This window comes from Purpureocillium takamizusanense, chromosome 10, assembly GCF_022605165.1.
Source record: "Purpureocillium takamizusanense chromosome 10, complete sequence".
Taxonomy (NCBI): Eukaryota; Fungi; Ascomycota; class Sordariomycetes; order Hypocreales; family Ophiocordycipitaceae; genus Purpureocillium; species Purpureocillium takamizusanense.
Window position 1 is genome coordinate 615,308 of NC_063077.1, and position 18,581 is coordinate 633,888.

The window sequence follows — 18,581 nt, forward strand, 5'->3', positions numbered from 1 at the left end:
TAACGAGAGAGCCAACCCCACCAACCCGCTAACAAGTTCAGTCTCGACTCTTGACAGTCTCTCTACTATGTCAGTGCGCAGAGAGGGATGCCTACAGTACGTACAATACTACTCGGATTGCGCCAACTCCTCTCACGCCTTCCCGACATCAGCAATACACAAGTACACGTAGCGGTACGTCGGTGCCGGCATATGTCCATGTAGTCGTCATCACTATCGCCGCCGCCGCCGCCGCCAGCCAGCCAGCCAGCCAGCCAGCCAGCCAGCCGTGGAGTTGACTAACAAAGTAAGAAAGTTGCCTAGGTTTACATACTTCCCCCGAAAGGGTACAAGTCCCTCGTGGTGATCACTCCTCCACGGAGTACGTAGCGCCTCGGCTCGGGAAGCGCGCTGCAGCATCGAACTGACCGTTGCGACGGCGACGACGACGACGTCGCGCGGCGCCCCCAGCACGTCTCGGCACTTGGACGGCAGGCGCTGCGCAGAGCGTCGTCTTGCATGTGGGCATCGATCAGGCCCTTCTCCCTCTCTCTCTCTACATCGCCGCCCCCGCGCCCGCCCCTCCGTTGCGACGTGTTGACTTCCCGTCGCCCGCAGATCATCTCTCCTCGCGGTAGATGTAAGACGTAGTAGTAGTAGCAGTAGCTACGCAAAGGGTGGCGGCGTCAACCACCAAGTCAAGCGTCACACACATCACATCGCACAGACAGACACTCACACACACTCACGCACACAGACTGCCCCCACTGTCCGTGAACCTCCTCCTCCTCCTCCTCCTCCTCCTCTCTGCTACGTGCTTGCTCTGCATCGCCGCCGCCGCCGCTCCTCGCCCTCGTAGGTTCGGCCGTCCGCCGCCGACCTCTTCCCAAAACTCCATTCGGGTGTCCCCCTCACCCTCCCACCATCCATCCATCCATCCATCCCGGCCTCGCCTCGCCTCGCCTCCCAGCCTCTCCCCGGGAACAAAGAGGTTGCAGCGCTAACACGTCCGCATCGCCAACTCGACAAGGCGAGATAGCCCTCCATGCTCTCCTCGCCGGCCTCGCGTCGCCCCGGAGGGAAGGGGGGGGGGCCAAGAGCATGGTCCGATTTGATGATGCAGAGGGGGATGCAGAGGGGGAAGGCCAGGAATCCGATCAACGAGGCCAAAGATGCGCGTGGCTTCTTTCTCCATCGAATCAACGCCACGGGCCATCACGTCTTGCTTCCTATTAGTCTTCTTCCCTCGACGCACTGTACTTCGTACTGCGCTGCTGCTGCTGCTTCTCTTACCGTCCCCCTCCCCAACCCCCAAGGCCGAGCCCTGCCGGGATGCCGTCCGTACCACACTTCGGAAAGCCAGAGCCAGAACCTCACAGCCCACCGCCACCATCGCCGCCCTCCTCCTCCTCATCCCCCCATCCTCATCCTCCTCCATCTCGGCGCGACCACACGCCACGACCCCCCCAAAAGCCGCGAAACCAAACCCAAAGAGCCAAGCCAAACCCAGTCAAGCCCATCCTACCAAGCCAAACCACCGCGGGGCGCCGAGCAAGCCCAGCCGAAACGCCCAGAGCCCACCAGACACACACACACACACACACACACACTTCCCTCCCCTCCTTTCCTGTCCCTCGGGTCTTGCACATCTACCTCCCCGTGACCCTCCCACCTCCGCTTGGCGTCGCCTCCACCACCAGCATCACCACTGCCACCACACACGCGTTCACACCGGGGGCCGCGGAGAGTGGCAGCCGCCCGCCGTCACGGCCGGCACGCTCCCACGACCGGAGAAAGAGAGAGAGGCCAAGCTGACCTGCCTGCTCCCTCCTCCGCCTCCTCGCGCACATTGCACCACGCCACCTCTCGGCGCAGCGGCAGCAGCAGCAGCAGCTCCTACCTAGCCACCACGTATCAATCAAGTCCGCGTCTGGTCTCGCGTCCGCCGACAAAAGACAACCCTTCTTCTCCGGTCTCTCTGTCTCCTCCCGGCCCCACCCGGTCGGTCCTCGCTCGGCTTTCGTAACTTACCTTGCAGTAGTTACCATCACTGACTTTTGTGCCACTTCATACCGTGCTTCGTACTACCCTATTGTCTCGAAACATGAGACAGGGAGATAGAGATACGGTGCACACACACACAAACACACCACACACAGACATTACTACCACCATTAACATTAGCCGGCCAGCCGACCATTGGTGGCGCCACACTTCCCTGCCATACCGGGAGGCGTCTGGTCTCGTCTGCGCTCCTCATCATCGGGTCCCATCCATACCCATCAACACCTATCCGTACTAGGCCCCAAAAAGCCGGCTCCCCTCCCCCCCTTCCCGCAGGAGTTTCCATCCCGGCGGTGCCTTCCCTCGCCCTCTTTCGCGCCCGCGGGAGCGCCAACGTAGCGCGCGCGAGCTTGGCTCCACGTAATAAGCGTTTGTCTGGTTGTGATTTCGTATATACGTACCGTATACGAAGTCACGCACGCACGCACGCACGCACGCACGCACGTAAGCCAAGATAAGGTACGTCGTAGTTAGTAACTAGTAGCGGGAATGCCATACGGCCTTTTCTTTCTGTGCTGTTTAGACTTCGAGGCGGCGTAGAACAGGGAAAAAAGAAAAAAAGGGAGAAGAGAAAAAGGTTCCCGCACTGGTTGGTCCCGCCTGGCTTATTACGGATGAACCGCAGTCCAGATGGGTCTAGATTCTGTGCGTCCGAGGCTCCGCCCGGTAGTTGACATCTGGCGTGGCACAGGAATCGCGATGCCGAGAAGAGGCTGTCGTGGCAGTAAACAATCCACCTTGCACGGCTGCCAGCTGAGTTGTGCGAGGGCAAAAGTGCGGGCCAGCATCCGGCCGCTCAATCATTGGCAACAACAATTCTGCTTCACACAAACTCACTAAGTTCGCACACGCACGCACGCACTTTTGAATGAACTCTGTGGGGAGGTATCAACGTATGATTTGCGCTATTCACACCGCAGACATGCCAGTCAAGCGGCTTTCCCTACTTGTACCCCAACGTGTTCTGCCGCATCGACCGAACCAGGTCGTGCGGGGGCTATATGAGCCCTTCTTTCTATCCTGTGTCTCGGAAACAAGAACACCGTAATCCGTTCCCAGTCCCTGTCCGTTTTGGTTGCGATGTGCTGTGACATCGCCAAGCCAAGAAATATCCAAAGAAAAAAGTGAGACCGGTATCCCAACCTCGTCTCGATGAGTGAGTGTTTCCGTCAAAACCCAGTCACCTCACAAGGTCGTGAGCGTGGCTTCGCGGGCTGGCGATTAAAATATGTTGGTGTGTCGTAACTCTCACGGCCGTATCCTGTCTCGTTCCAGCAAGCAACAAGACAATAAACTCCCGCTCTTTCCAAAAGCGCCGAACTGCAGAGGCATTTGGATGCATCTTCTGCAACATCCAAACGGAAGCCTGGGGACAGACACACATGGCCCCCCCCCCCCTTCGACGGTAGCAGAACTCCTCGCTATAACGACCCAAAAGAATTTGCGTGTGAAGTTGAGTGAAACATAAAAAGTGACAGCGAAGCGGAGAATAGTGTGGCCAATAGGTACAAGTGCGTTGAATCGAAGTATTTTGGCGCTTTTCCCGCTCTATTGGCAATCCAGCCAGTTTTGGAGCGCTTTTTCACGTGAAGTGGATGTGACACCTCCGAACCGGGGACAAACACGCCCGATTCGATGGTTGGTGGCAAACGTGGCATTATAAATGATCCATGAGGAACCCTCAAGGGGCCTTGGGGGACGAGAAGCCTCGGGGTCGACCCCATTCCATCCGAAGGTCCAGGACACTACCGACTCAATGCGGAAGCCAAGTCATCGACAGCTGGAGTCGACAACTCAATAGCAACCTTGAAACGACGGCAGGAAGGGAACCTGATGGAGTGCAACAGAGTGCTGCATAATGGGGACCTGTTGAACGTATTTGACAACTTCCCACAGAGGGAAAAATGATCGTGGCTGACAGGGCTGCACCGGGACTGGTGCTTGTATAGGCACCGGCACCTGTTGGCAGGGCATGGGCTGGTGTGGGACGTGTACCTGAAGCGGATTGGAAACCGGGCCCATATAATGCTGCGGCACAAACTCCTGGCCATGATACATGGGGAGGTCCACGGGTTCCTCAGGTTCGTATGTCTGTGGCACATAGTCCTGGGCAATGTCCTGCTGCTCCTGGATGAAGTCTTCGTCCAAATCATCAATCGTAGACACGCTCGAGGCAAGCGAGCCTTCGTCTGATGTTGTTGAGGCGGGTGAGAGGGGCGCGTCGTAGTCGTAGTCGTCAACAATCGCGTCCTCATTCGAAACGTATTCGGTGATGTGCGGTGGAGTGGAGGGTGGTGTCGGCAATGGCATAGCTCCCATGGGGGGAATGGTGAAGTGGTGGCAGGCCATAATCCTGGATCGCAGTTCCGACAACGTGATCCGAAACTCGGGCATGGGGTTGAAGATGCGGGCCAAGATGTCGTTGAGTTCATCCGTCAACGGAAGGATCGTCTTCAAGAAGTCCCGGGAGCGAGCATAGGCCCGGTAGGTGGAATCTTGGAAAGAGGCCTGCTTCCATGGGTTGCGGCCACACGTCAGGTTTACCAGGATAACTCCTAGAGACCAGACATCGTTGGGAGCACACATGTAGTAAGGCTTTGCTGTTGAGGGATCCAGGCACTCTGTGAGACGAGAAAAGCGAGACGCGGTCAGTTTGTCTGCCAGAAAGGAACAACGAAACAAGCGGAGGCCGAGAATTACCTGGACTCATGTAGAAGGTAGAGCCGCATCCGTAGTCCTCGGATCGGTCGTTGGCAGTGGCCAGGCCAAAGTCAGCCAGCTTCACCGTCTCTCCATTGTCTGTGACGAGAATGTTCTCCGGCTTCAGGTCACGGTGGAAGATTCCGAGCTTGTGGCAGTGCTCCACGGCGTCCAGGATCTGAAGAAAGACCTTCTTGGACAAGGCGTCCTTTCCAACGTACTGACCCAGCTCGGTGATGTTGAGGAAAAGGTCGCCCTCGGGGCAGTACTCCAGGATGACATAGATGCAGTCCGGGTTGTCCACAATCTTGAGCATCGACACCACGTTAGGATGGGCAGACGCAAGATAGTGGAGCCGTATCTCCCGCTGCTGGTATTCAACCTGGCGGCGTTCCAGGGGAGTCCCATCGGCATTGAACTTGCTCAGACACTTGACGGCGTAACGGACGCCCGTCTTGATGTCGACAGCAGAGTAGACAACACCGTAGGCGCCAGTCCCCAGGATGTTGGTCAACTGCAACTTGCCTTCGAGCAGGCTGCCCAGTCTGTCTTCAGGAGCCAAAGGGACGCATCGCGTCTGGTAGGGCCTTGTCGCAAATGCAGGCGGGATGCTGCATTTCAGGTTGTCGTAGGCGGGGGAGGCAGGAGGCGTGGGATATCCGAAGGGGACATGGTGCTGCATGTTATGCGGCTGCGCTGATATGCTTTCCAAGTGGCTTCTTCAACGGTCCTCTGGGCCGCCGGGGAAAGGGAACTTTTGGGGAATACACCAAAAGAAAATTTTAAGAAGACAACAAGTGAGAAAGAGAAAAGCCGCCAGCAACGAGTCGAAGGTATGTCCAAGGTAGAGGAGAGCAGAAGGAATCCGGTTCCGAGATATTAGAAAATGGGCGGCTGGATACTCCTGTATATGGGGAACGGCCAAACGTCGCGACGGATATCCTTGAGGGCCGAATCAACGGGTCAAGGGCATGGAAGGGAGGAGCAGGAGGCAAAGGGCGTCTCTGCTCGGTAGGGTGCAAAGAGGTTGGAGGCTTCTTGCGGGGAGAGCGCAAGGGCGACTCTTTGGCGAGAGGGCTGGCCGAGGGAGGTTGAAGGAACGTCGTGAAGAGGTCGATAGCAGGTACGGACTGTGCTGCATGTAAGTCCCCCAAGGCCGGGCGTGGTGCGGGCAACCAGAGGTTGATAACGAAACGGGCGGGCATGCTCCACATGGAGGCGGGCAGTACGTACCGACCAGCCGATTGCGTGGTACACGCACCGCAGGAGACGGGATCCACAGGCCTCATCAGAATGGACGCAAAGACTGATGACATGGAAGCGCTAGCAGCCTGTCTTGGCCGGCAGGGGTGGGTGGGCGGAAGTGTGGGTATGCCAGGCCAGGCTAATGCAGCAGCTATTCTTAACACTGCGCCGCAAGGTTCGCCCGCCCGCCTCGAAAGCATGCTGGTGGATGGTCCGTGGAGGGGGGCGGCGGCCAGGGATGGGTCGACGGATGGGTCGACCTCACTAGCGAGGGCAGGGATCCATATCATGGTGACGCTGGTGAGCAATATACGAGAGCAGGCAGAGTCTGACACACACCTGAGCCGAGTGGTCCACCCTCTTCAGTGTGTCATGGGCCGCAGCCAATTTTTGCCATTGCCTTCTGGGCGAACGCCAGACCCACGCCACCCCAAGGAGACGAGGGCGAGGCCAACATGCCGCCCGGCCGCCAGCCAGCCAGCCAGTCAGTCAGTCAGGCAGTCCATCGTCACAGACTGATTCACTCTCCGTCCCGGCGGCGGCGAACTGGGACGCTCTTCTCTTCGCCTGTCGGGTGTTCCCAGTCTGGACCGTGGCGTACGACACTCATGACCGGCATGGGACTCCTTCTCGTCGTCGTTGCCGTGTCCGCCATCTGACGTTGCGTTGCTCTCTCCTTGTGCCCGCGAGCACCGACGGGGCGTCGCAGGACCCCGAACAGAACACGCCTCGCTGGGGCTTGCTTCGATCCCGTCCCGCGTGGCGGCCCTGCACCAGCCGGCCGGGCAGACAGGAAGGCGGGCGTTGGGGCATGGCACGCAACGGGCGCCAGACCTCACAGAGCGCATCGCTGGAATTCGGATGCAGCAGGCAGAGCTAGGCACTCACTGTGATTGTCCCCCAGATGCGGCAGGCCCGCGAGACAGGCGCCGGCCAGCACAGCGGCCACCACCGTGTTTCCCTTGCTGGTGGGCCGGAATGCATGAAGTCATGGCCCCCCCTCGGCCGGTTGTGACCCCGTCTGAGACTGACGAACGTGGGTCATGTTCCCAATGCGATGCAGATGCTGCCTCATGAGCCAGGCCAGACCGAATGGAGCAACGCTCTTTTTTTTTTCTTTCCTTTCCCACGCGCTTCACGCCATGCATGCACCAACCTGCCAGTCGGCTGGTGATGCACCAGATCTTTTGACTTTGGCCTTTGTTGGACGGGTCGGTCTGCGGCGTCGGCGGCGGCGGCGGACGACAGATGGGATGGGTCTGGGCGCAGATCGGCGACGGCTTTCCACAGCCTCTGTCCGGGCTCGTCGGGAAGGTTACTGAAGCTCGGGCGGACCGGCAGTTTGCATCTGCATCGCCTTGTCGCTCGCCCCAGCCATATCCACATGCCCGCGTCGATTATTCGCCCAAGGAAGCCAAGGTCATCCAATGGGCATGCTTGGCCACCCCCTCTGGAGACGGTGCATCAGAAGGATCGTCGCCACTCCTGACGCGTCTGAGTGGCTGGATCCGTCATGCACAGCCTGTCACAACCGCTAGCAGGCAGCCGCTGCAGCAGCGTGTGGAGGGGACGAGAGCCCGCCCCAAACATCCAGGAGCCGTGCCAGTCCAGTCCCCTTGACGCTGGCTGGCTGGCTGGCTGGCTGGCGGGCAGACGTTGTCACGCTTGCCGCTCAACAGTGCAGAGAGTAGAGCCCCCTCTCCCGACACCCAGCCAGGCCCTTGAAGCCGGCCAGGCCAGGGCAGTGATGTCTGCTGTTAGACTGAGGAGACCAGAGGACCCTGGATCGCCGGCTGGTTGGGCCACGTTGCCAAAAATTGAGCGGCATGAGTACTGGCTAGTGGATCATGGCGAGCATCAAAGAGGGCCTTGGTCGTCTCTCGGTCCCAAGACGACCGCGATGAGCCTGCGTGCCAGAAACAGAAGCGGCTCGCGGGGGGGTCAGAACAGAAACAACGGGGCTTGAAGATTGCGCCGTCAGGAATCGCCTCATCACGGACTTGGGGCTGGTCGAGGAGACGGGAGGTCGGCAAGGAGCGTACTGACGGCGACGACGACGAGAACGAGGACAAGTCCGTTCGCAGCTCGGCACCTGGCTCTGGGGAACACAGACGTGGATGGTCCAGAAGGGCGGCCTGCTGGCGACGGCGCAAGGTGATTGGAAATGGCTGAGCCGGATCCCGGTCGCGCACAACACCATCCCAGATGACGACGTCTCCATCCTGCGGGCAGCCTCGCGGTGCCTCGTGTGTCGGTCCAGGGATTGCAGAGTCGTGGCCCCGCTGGCGCCGGACAGTGAGGCTGTTGTGCGCCGTGTCGGGGACGGGGCTGCAGAGAAGAGGGCGCCCAATGGGCGGCGCTGGTAATCTCCTCGCTGGCAGGCATGGCACGCCAAGTTTTTCGTTGGCGGTCGTGTGCAGCGAGAGTGCTCTAGCGCATGCATCCATTCCTTGGGCTGTTGCATCCGAGGCGACGCCAACGGCCAAGGCCACGGCGAGCGGGCGGCGGTACGCAGCACGCCAAGGTCTCGAGGCGCAGGGACGGGCGATGGGCGAGGCCAGGAGGATCATCAATCGTCAACCGTGAGCTCCGGCTTGCGCTGCAGCACCCCGGGCCACTATGTATCGCTTTGATTAACGGCGACAGACCCTGTACGTAAACTATCATGAGCCGGGGTCCGGCAAACTGGGGGCCGTGGGCCGAGACGCTCTGTCCATCCGGTGCTACTACGACGTGAGAAGTACCATCTGGACGTTGCGTCGTCGTCGTCGTCGTCGTCGTCGTCGTCGTCGGCAAGTGTCTGGTGCACCATGCCGGCCATGCTACCAACTTACTAGTATGCCTACTAAGGCACGTACTGTATGAGTGCTTGTGGGAAATGGGGCGTGTCCGTGCTCATTTGGCTCGGCTGGCTGGCAGCTGGGTTGCGAGAGTGCCGTCGGAGCGGGTCACACTGAGTCGCTTGTCTCAACGTCTGAGTGTGTGTGTGTGTGTGTTTTTTTTTTTTTGAGTTGGCGGTGGGGAAGACGATATTGACGATGATGCACCACGCAGTTCGACGGCCCAGTAGAATTGGCCGAGTGTTTGTTTCCCAGGAGCGGCGGGGCGGGGATGGCATGCTGGATCCATCCCCTCGCTCCTGCCTGTCGCCGCTCCTGCTGCTGTGGATTGGATTGCATCGGATTGGATGATGATCGTGCTGCACTTTGGTAATTAGGGGGGCGGAATAATCCCTGGCAGGCGCGCACCACCGCACTTGCAACCGAGCTGCTGCTCAAGAAGAACTGCACCAACTGCGCAGATGGATATGGGAGGTCAGGCACGCGACCCGGGGGAGACACTCAGGTACCACGCGCTAGTGTCCAGACGCCTCACACCCCGGACTCATACCACGGAGAACCTCCATGCTTACACCCTTCCTTCACCCGCGCTTGCCGTACCGGCACCACTGCAGCCATCGACGAATGGCGCCTGATGAGGCAGTGAGTGGCATCTATTGCCTGCCTGCATGGGAAGCACCTCAGGCAGCCAGTCAAGGCAGGCAGGCCAATGCAGCGGATGACCATTAGCCTCCTGCACATCGGTGATGATGACTGGCGGCTCCCATGGCGGCTCCAACGCTGGCGCATCGGCGCTGACGCCGCCGCCGTGCGAGGTCAACTCAGGCTGTAGGTGAGGTGGGTGTCGGGGTGCTGTAGCGCGTCCAGTACCTTGCGCGTGCTGCGGCGGGCGTTTGGCGCGTGGTCACAGGCACGCACTGCTACTGCAGTACTGCCTTGCAGGCGGTACAGTTGAAGAGCAGCCGGCCAGGCGAAACAGGCAGAATAGCGGTCTGCGCGCCCTTGTTTGAGCGTTACGGACGGGGCGCTTCCTGTTACGCACAAGCCCGCCCGCATGCGACCCCCCTGCTAGGTTGTTCCTGATCTTCCGACGACAGGCTGCTGCAGTGCAGTCACTCGTGTCGCGCACATGACGGCAAAGCCTCTTGTCTTCTTTTACTTTTCTTTGTGTTTTTGGCTTTGCAACTCGAGGCTGGCGGCTTGGGCTGCCTGGCTGGGCTGCCTGGCTGGGCTGCCTGGCATCTGCCTTGGACTGTGCAGGCTCTGAAGCTTGCACCAACCAAACAACTTACCCTCAGCAGACGGTGGCATCCAGGAAACAGTGCACGTCTTGCGTGCGTACGTACCCTGCCCGGCAGTGAACCGGTCTGTCGGTGAGTTCCCGCGCCTTCTGCAACAAAGCCGAGTGCCAGGTCCGGGCTCCCACCTACGTATCCATCGTGATGTGCTGATGAGGCATGCAAACGTACAGTACTAAGGTACCAAGGTTAGTACCGTGGGCAGCTGCTTCTCAGGCACGTACCCCCCACCGTGAACAGCCCGGCAGCCCAGGGGCGACCACCCACTGTAATGAACCCGAGCACCGTGTAGGTAGTTAGTAGGTCTGCTCCAACTGCAGGCAACACGCGCCAGCCACGGAAGCCGCCCACCATCAGGCAAGTCCACCTTGTCCTCTTCGGGCCTCGCGCCAGATCTGCTCCGTCGTCAGCCTCTCTCTCCATTGTCCAGCAAACCACTAATTGGCCCCGGCCTCCCTGCAGCACCAGCCGGCCAGCCATCCAAGCCATCGCCTGCCGCCTGTCTCCACCCTGCACTTCGATAGCGTACGGCCGGTGCTTCATCTGCCACCTCGTTTCGTCGAAATTCCATTCATCTAATCTCTGACGTGGGGAGCCGACGATCGAGCATCAGCCGCCCACCGGAACAAACACGGACCCAGGCCCAGGCCAGCAGGACCCCCGGCCGCCTGCGCAACAGCAGTCACTCACACGCTCGCCATCATGCCCGCTCCAGCTGCCCTTGACCAAACACGGTGCCGCCCGCGCACGGCCCCGGCGCCGTGGTGGCTGCGAAGTGATGACGCCCACGGACAACTGTTGGGCCTCTCGGGCCAGCCCCCTGGTCCTTGCCAGCGGCGCTTACACACGGACCACCTGCTGGCCGGCAGCATTACGATCCGCAGGTCGATCTCGCCGTCCGGTGCCTCGAGAGCGTTTCGACTGGGCCCAGGGCTGAGCTTGATACCGATGCTGTGCCTGCTGCGTTTCTCAAATGCCCTGATGAGCCGCCAAACCACCTGCACCGCGGCACCGCTCCGGCCTCTTCACCCAGGTCGCAGCACGTCCGGTGCTCTTTCTACCGGCCTGGCGCGCGGGCAGCCGTGGCACCAAAGGGGGCACGACGTGAAACTGAACCGCCGGCAGCGTCATGCTCTTGTTCCAGGTGGGATGACCCCCCCCCCCCCCAAAAATGCATCGACGCATGGCCGGTGCAGCACCGTACAATGGTCGGTCAGCGAGGCGGTTTGCTTTGCTTCTTCCGACTTTCGATATCGTCTGCGGTTGGCTTCTCGAAGGGAGCAACACGCGTGGGACCCAGGGGCCCAAGGCACCTTGGCCAGCGTCCAGAGGCGGGCGTGCGTGTGTTAGTCGCTGCACGGCGCCACTTGCGTGTCCGGCAGACTCGCTATTGGCCAGTGCTCTGGTATATCGATATGACAAGCGTTGGTTGTGCTGCAAGGAGCGCACAGATGTCAGTCAGACTGAGCAAACCGACGACTTGGAGGCTTCCCGCCTGGCTGAAGCCAATGGCGGTGCCGTGAGGTTCGTGGCACTGAGACCGTCCGTGGGCCGACTGACTGCCCATCACACCTCGCCATGCCGCATCCCGCCGCCGTGGTTTGCCCGGAGTGGCTGCTGACTCGTCCTCAGCTGAACGCTGCCTCCAAGCCCGCCCGCCGTCCAACGGCCCCGTGGCCTGGTGTTGGCTGCTGTAAAGGGGGGGATAATGATAGTCCGAGCCCACCATCTTGTCCGTCGCTTCTCCGCGCCATGATGCCATGTCCGCGACTAAACTGCACAGACTCCCGCCAGGCGAGCGAGTGTGCGTGGTGACGATGGACGCCGAAGCCACTTGGGCCCTTCGCTGTTGGGTGTCCCTATTCAACCGCCGCCCAACTGCCTATTCTTTCATTAGTTAGTCTGCTCCTCCCGCCAGCGCCTCGCCGAACGGGCTGTCTCGTGTCCGACGCCTCGACAGCCTCGTCCGGGCCCTTGGATCCTCCGCGGACCGTGCTACAGCCTTCCTCGCGGCGCGTGCCACGAACGTCTAGCGCCACGATCCCACGGCGGTGGTTCCCGCGCCTGCACATCCAGACCAGGACACCACCGGCAGGGCGATCCCCCGACGCCTCGGCCTTTGCTCGTTCCAGGAGTGCCATCCCAAATGCCGCCACTCGGCGACCAAGGCGTCGTCCTCAATCGTAACACCAAAACCTCAGTCGGAGCGAGCGCCAGCAGGCCCATTACGCCAACGTGAAGGTCCAGTTGGTTCGGTGAGTCCACGACCTCTGGCCAACCCGTTCAGGCACAACCCGTGCTCGCTCCCGCCCTCCAACACGGCTACGACTGCGCAACATCCGCGATGACTGGGCCCTGGCCCCTAACGCAGTGACCGCCCAGTGGCCTCACCCTTCCGCGTCGAGATTGCATCGCTAAGCGACTGCGAACTCGATTTCAGATGCCAACAAGATGTGTCGTGCCCATGAACCCGTGGACGGCAAAGCCGCGATGTCGTGGCAAATTTAGGACACGCTCCGGCCAGTGCGAGTCCACTCAGCGGCGGTGTGACGCCTCGACGGATTCTCGTCCGCTCCGTGCGGACGTGTCCGCTGTGGCAGAGTCCAAGATCCAGCAGCCTGGTCGGCGGCGCTATTGAAGAGGTGTGCGATTGCTGTACCTCCTCTCCCTGCCTCGGCGGGCCCGACCGCGCCTGAGTGCACGGCCAGCGGCCAGCGCAAGCCCCATTGAGCGTTAACCACCAGGTTGGTGCTCGTGGCTGCTGGACCAACAACAGCTGTCGTAGGCCATCGTGGCTGTCCGGTTGCCAGACTTGGCAGACCGACATCAAGACCCACCCGGAGCCGGCACCGGCCGGGTTGGACCCACTCCGGAGCCGGATCACGTCGCACACGGTCAACCACCGACGTCACCGCTTAGTAGAGCGTCGCTTGCTGCGTCTGGTGTCTTCATTCAATAATTGCGGTGTTGCACTCGCGATAACGGCAACTCCCTGGATCTGTTGCGTTGATCGGCCACTACGTAGAAGAACATTTGCAAAGTTGGCTGTCCAGCAAACTTTGGGTCTGACGCGTACTGCAAGCGAAGCTTGATGCTAGCTCAAGCGCGACAACGCTACGCAATTAGAATTTGACGGGCGGTAAATTATAATGTTGCTGGTCACTGATGAAGAGGAAAACAAATACACAGCCGAGGACTCGAGGCCCTTTAGACGCGCTTTGTCTCTTACATTCATCTACCCATTCATACCCTTTGGCGAAAATCCCCTGCGGAATCAATTCTGCCCATTTTGCATCTTGGCTCGTCCAGTGTTGCGTGTCAAAACAACAACCAAACAGCGACAACAAGAGCAGCGGAGACAAGATGCGCTTGGCCGTGGCAACCACACTGGTCGCGGCGGTCGCGGGCCTCGTCCCCGAGCGGGCCACGGACCACGCCAACAGCAACAACAGCAACATCAGCACCCGCAGCAACAGCATCAACAGCGATGAGGGCAACAGCCACCACGACGACAACAGCAACGCCAATAGCAATGGCAACAATGCTGACAAGAACAACGACAACACCACGCCGGGGGCCTACACGCTGACCATCTACAACTCGGACTGCTGGTGCCGCCGGGGGCGGATGCGCATGTGCACGTCGTACAAGCGCGACGGGGTGCTGGACGGGCGGTGCTACCCCATCTCGCACTACGCGCGGTCGATGCAGGCCTACGACCCGCTCATCTCGATGCACAACCGGCTGGTGTGCAAGGCGTGGCAGGGGCTGCGGTGCGACGGCCTGGGCCTGGAGCTGGGCTTCGTGGACAACACGCGGTGCAGGGAGCCCGTGGCGGGGGAGGAGTTTAAGCTCGAGTACCGGTCCTTTTCGTGCCACCACGAGTAGTGATGAGGGGAGGGGAGGGACTCGAGAGTACGGTATACGTGCCGGGCGTGAAAGATGTTAGAGGGGGGTGGAAGGGAGCTTGGGGACGAGGAGGACGGCTTGGACGGCTTGGACGGGTTCGACGGAGACGATGCATGTTGGACATGAATGGCTACATTCTGGCCGGTCAGGTGAGAGAGATTGTACTGGCGTGTGCATTTGGGGCGGTTGGGGGAAGGGTCGGATCATCGGGGGTGTCGCTCAGGGTCCGAGACAGCGGGCGGCAAGGTAACAAACAGCAGGGAGGGAGAGCACGACGGCAGGATGGCACGCAAGACAAGAGGACGCCAAAGAAAGCTGCGATGTCTCGCGCCTTTGAAAGGGAGGGGAGGGGGGAGTCGCGTGGAATGCGCCTGTCTACTGTTGTTGTTTTTGTTTTCCGGGTCGGGTTGGGGGGGGTGCTTACATGTCTGTGACGCGTGCACCGATTATGCAGTGTACTACTGTAGTCATAGACAGTACTGAACCTTTTGTCATGCAGCAGAAAAGCCCGTACGTACATGACACTTAGACATGAGAGAGAGAGAGCTAGACAATCGCATTCATTGACTTGTCAAGGTGCGTGCCTGCGCGCACCAAAAAGGGCGTCCCACACAGTCCACTTACATGCCCGACACCCGCTGTCTCGGACACGCGCAGGGCTCGCCTCGCTTCGGGTCACGGGGGCCAAGGTCGGTCTCGAGCGTGCCAGTCAAGTCAGTCAGTCAAGTCAGGGTCCAGACGGGGGTCTCCCGGCAGCGGGCATAGCACGTAGTACGTAGTGCGTATCGTTTCTAGTAGTACGTACTGCTAACTGTACTGTACTGCACATACGTATTGAGTTTGAAACACACCTCAAGAGTCAGGACGGACGATACGCGAAGCGAACAAACAAAAGAACTTTGTCACTGGCCCCCTGCTTCCCCTTGCGTGGGCCTTCTTGCTCGCGACATTTTCCGTGCGCACAGCCGAGCCGGGGCGGCGAGGCGCACCGCTAAACACCCTGCATGGCATGCATGCATGCATTCATTGTACGTACGTACATGACATGCCGCGTCCATTTTCCCTCCCTAGTACAAGACCTTAGATATACTAAGTCAGCCAGCGCTTAGAACCTTCGCCGAGGGCTTCCATTTGCCGCTTGGGGGCGGGACCTCAGGTGGCCAGTAGTCGTAGTCATTCCGCTAGCCTGCCGGACGGGGAGGGGCAGGACGGACGATGAGCATGTCGTCGCGATACCGTACCTCGTGTTTATTTTTATTTCTTTTCTTTTTTTTTTATTTTCTTCTTCCTTCTTCTTGTTCGTCTTTGGCCCCTTGCGTCCGGCACGGCGCGCGCCATGTGTGCGCGTGTGTCTCGCCGGCCCATTATAATCACTAGTAATAAGTAGTAGCACCAGGTTAGAGTTTTGGTTTCCGGCTGGCAGGTAGGTAGGGTAGGTAACTTTAGATGCCGTGCGCTACAGTACTACGAATAACGTAATGTGCCGCTGGCAACTAACGTTAGTAAGTGGAGGTGTTGATGGCGAGGGCCGTTTGCTTTTTGCGGTTTCATGAAGAGCGCGGGAGCCGGTGCCCCTTGCGTCCGTGTCGCGTGTCGCGCAGGGTTGGTCCCGTCTGCACTCTGCACTACTACCGACTACTACTGCTACTGCTACTGCTACTACGAGTTGAGTACGAGGATGACTGACTAGCAGCTAGCGGAGACCCAAAACATGTGCTCACCGCCTCTTTTTAGTGATTCTTTTTTCCTTTTTTCGTTCGGCTTCTAGTCAATCCCGTTGGTTTTAGCATGACATGTGCTATTTGAGGCTTCCCGCTCTCCCTGGCCGAGACCGTCGTGCCGGCCGTCCGAAGGCGAAGAAGGGGTCCGTTCCCACCACCCCATGCCACCCATTATCTCCTCTCCCGCGGCAGGCCGAGGTAGGGTAGCCCAGTCGGTACCAATGGTATGTGCGCGTTAGGGCAGGTGGGACAGTGGACGTGAAAGGGTCCTCCAGGTGTGACGTCGCGTGTCTTAGGCTGCGAGAGCGGTCTGCGGGGTGAGCAAAGGAGAGGCTGGGGTTGTTTGTGTGTGTGTGTGTGAGGCTGGCATGACGGAGAGGGGGGCTTACGGGGGCATGCGGGCTGGCTGCGGAGGTTTCACGATGGGATGCATGCGCAGGGAGGAGGGGAGGGGAGGAATGGGCGTGGCGAAGGAGAAGCAGGAAGCCAAGGGTCAGATGGACAGATGACAGCCCGTTCGTTTCGTCGTCGTGGTCGGGGTAAGTCAGTCCTTCCTTGATAGGGGCCAGCCAGAGCTGGGGTTGTGATAGTGGGCAGACCGGCCGCACCGACGGGGCCACGGGGCTCCGGGAGGTAGAGCGGAGGAGGTCGATGCCGGCGCGGCAGCGGCGCATGCGGTGTTGCTGCTGCTACTACACGGCCGGGCCGGCGGGGCAGGGCGCGGGGTTCACGACGATCGGCGGCCTATTCCAAGGTATTGAGACGAGTGAAAAGGGAGCCATGAGCCAAGGGATGACAGGCAGGCAAGAAGCTTTGCTGACTTGCTGAGGGGAGTGAGGGGTCAACCATTGCTGTAGGTCATCAACATCATCCCCTGCAGAACTGTTGATGGATGGATTGCAATCACGAGCTGGGTAACCTGTGACGCTGATCGCTGATCAACAAGCTGCTGGCATTGAGGCTGCGGCGGCGGAGGGCGGGAGGTGCCTGATCCAACGGCTGGAACCCTTTCAAGCTCCAGGCCGGCTTGACTAACACGCGCACGCAGTCCTGACTAGTCCAGCCCCTCCCGGGGAGAGCAGCTTCTGTTTCAGGCAATTTCATCCATCCTCGCGGATGCACAACTCACCAAAGTTAGTTTGTAAGCCGATCGTCACCGCGAACCTTGGGAGGGACATCAGCCGCCTGGTCGATCACTGGAATTGATATCACAGCAGCGTCAGTCTAGCGCTAGGTAGTTTAGTAGGTATTGCGGCGTCCACTGGTGCACGGGCACGCAGCGCAGGGCACAATGAGCACCCTACTTTGCGTATCTGGGCAGTTCCCGCCTCCCCGCCTCCTCAGAAGCTACAGCGGGGTTTCGCCCCCTCCAGCTCGGGCAACCACTGAGTGCCAGCGGCTCAGTGCCCCCCATCCCTCGTCTCCCTGCGGCGCACGAGGTCAGAGTGCCCCCCCACAGTAACTAAACAATCCACCCCAAAACAGTCGTGATGAACGTCCTCCCATCGTCTAGCCCTCCAAACACGTCTCCTGTCAGCACGCATCATCTACGCCATGACATCAACCTTTCGCCCCCCCCCTTTCCCCACGCGCGACACGCGTGCTGCGGACGAGGAGAAGGAAAAGCTTGACCTGCATGTGCCTGCCGGCCTGCCTGCCCGCCAGTTGAGGAAAAAGACGATCGGCGCAACGGCGCCCACGCTCCTTTTCCTTAGCCTGCCGGCCTGCAAACGCGACGCCACCCCCTTCGATTCCAACGATTCGATCCCGCGCCCGTGGCTTTTTTCGATCCGTGCCCTCTGCTCGATCTGATGGCTTCTTCTGGCGCTCCTGCTGCCGCTTGGGGGCTGTCGATCAGCGCGAAGAGGACCGCGGGCACATGGTTCGGCGCTCCTCCACACTAGCAAGGCTAGATCATCAGCAGCACACACAGGTCTCCGGACAGTCTCTCCGTGTCTCCGTTGAAGCAACTACCGCGGATGGAGCGAGCGAGCGACGCGGCCCCTCCGCCCACCATGGCTGCCCTCCGGCCTGGGCACCGCGCGCCGCCGGACCGTCTGCTCCTCCTGTGACCGTCGGTTACGGTGTTGGCGACCCTCCATCTCTGTCAGTGGCCCGTCCACAAGACGGTGATGGAGAGGCCCCCTGGAACTTGGCTAAACTAGATTACCCAGTCTAGCATCTGCCGGACGGAGAGAACGTGCGAAACGGTACGGCGGCATAGTACAACATTGCATACGACGGGCCACCCATCCAACGACATGCGACTCCGTGGACACAAATTACCACGCCTATCTAGTGCGAACAGACACAACATTCGCGCAACACCACCGCACGTTGACGACGCCGTTACGACTGGCGGTACTCGGTCGTGTCTTGTGGGCAGTTTGGCTGTGTGCCCTGCGTACACGCGCGCACGCCCTTGCATCACACTCACAACCACGTCATCGCTCATTCTCGTCCTCACGGTCGATCGTGACGCCATTGCTCCAAGCGTGAGGATCATCAACGGCTTCTCTCTCACGTGTACGAGGGCAACTCCCCTCACATCGATACCCCGCCAAGTAGGGCGAAACCTACTGCAACGGCCGCTAGCACGGGGCACGGGCACCGTCCGTAGTACCACTCCCGCGGCCGGGTGTTCTGTCGTCACCATGTTTCACTCTTGCCAGACGGACCTCGGGGTCGACGTCACTGGACACCATGAAGATGCGACGACGACGCATGGCATGCCACGACGCGAGAGAGGGAGGGGAACGACCGACACGCCCACAGCAGCGCCGGCGACGCCAGGATCGCACAGCGGGACCAGTAGTCAGTCTAGG

At 60.1% G+C, this 18,581-nt stretch overlaps 2 protein-coding genes across 2 annotated transcripts; one reads left to right on the top strand and one right to left on the bottom strand.

The window, feature by feature from the left end:
• Positions 1–3,437: 3,437 nt before the first annotated feature.
• SKS1 (Serine/threonine protein kinase) lies at positions 3,438–7,373 on the bottom strand. The gene is made up of 4 exons (XM_047991389.1): positions 6,328–7,373; positions 5,977–6,252; positions 4,744–5,873; positions 3,438–4,664 (listed from the first exon to the last, which is right to left on the bottom strand). The coding sequence occupies exons 3-4, from the start codon at positions 5,423–5,425 to the stop codon at positions 3,838–3,840; spliced, it is 1,509 nt and encodes a 502-aa protein (XP_047847401.1). The 5' UTR covers positions 5,426–5,873; positions 5,977–6,252; positions 6,328–7,373; the 3' UTR covers positions 3,438–3,837.
• A 5,918-nt stretch (positions 7,374–13,291) lies between these two features.
• Positions 13,292–14,014, top strand: JDV02_009712 (uncharacterized protein; the record flags this gene model as incomplete). Its single annotated transcript, XM_047991390.1, has 1 exon — positions 13,292–14,014. One exon carries the CDS (start codon positions 13,292–13,294, stop codon positions 14,012–14,014), a length of 723 nt encoding a protein of 240 aa, XP_047847402.1.
• Positions 14,015–18,581: the final 4,567 nt, after the last annotated feature.

Bases quoted from the DNA above. Each gene is read 5' to 3' on its own strand.
- SKS1 (XM_047991389.1), bottom strand. From the start codon at position 5,425: ATGCAGCACCATGTCCCCTTCGGATATCCCACGCCTCCTGCCTCCCCC. The intron at 4,665-4,743 runs GTAATTCTCGGC...CTCGTCTCACAG, and splicing joins TACCTTCTACATGAGTCCAG to AGTGCCTGGATCCCTCAACA.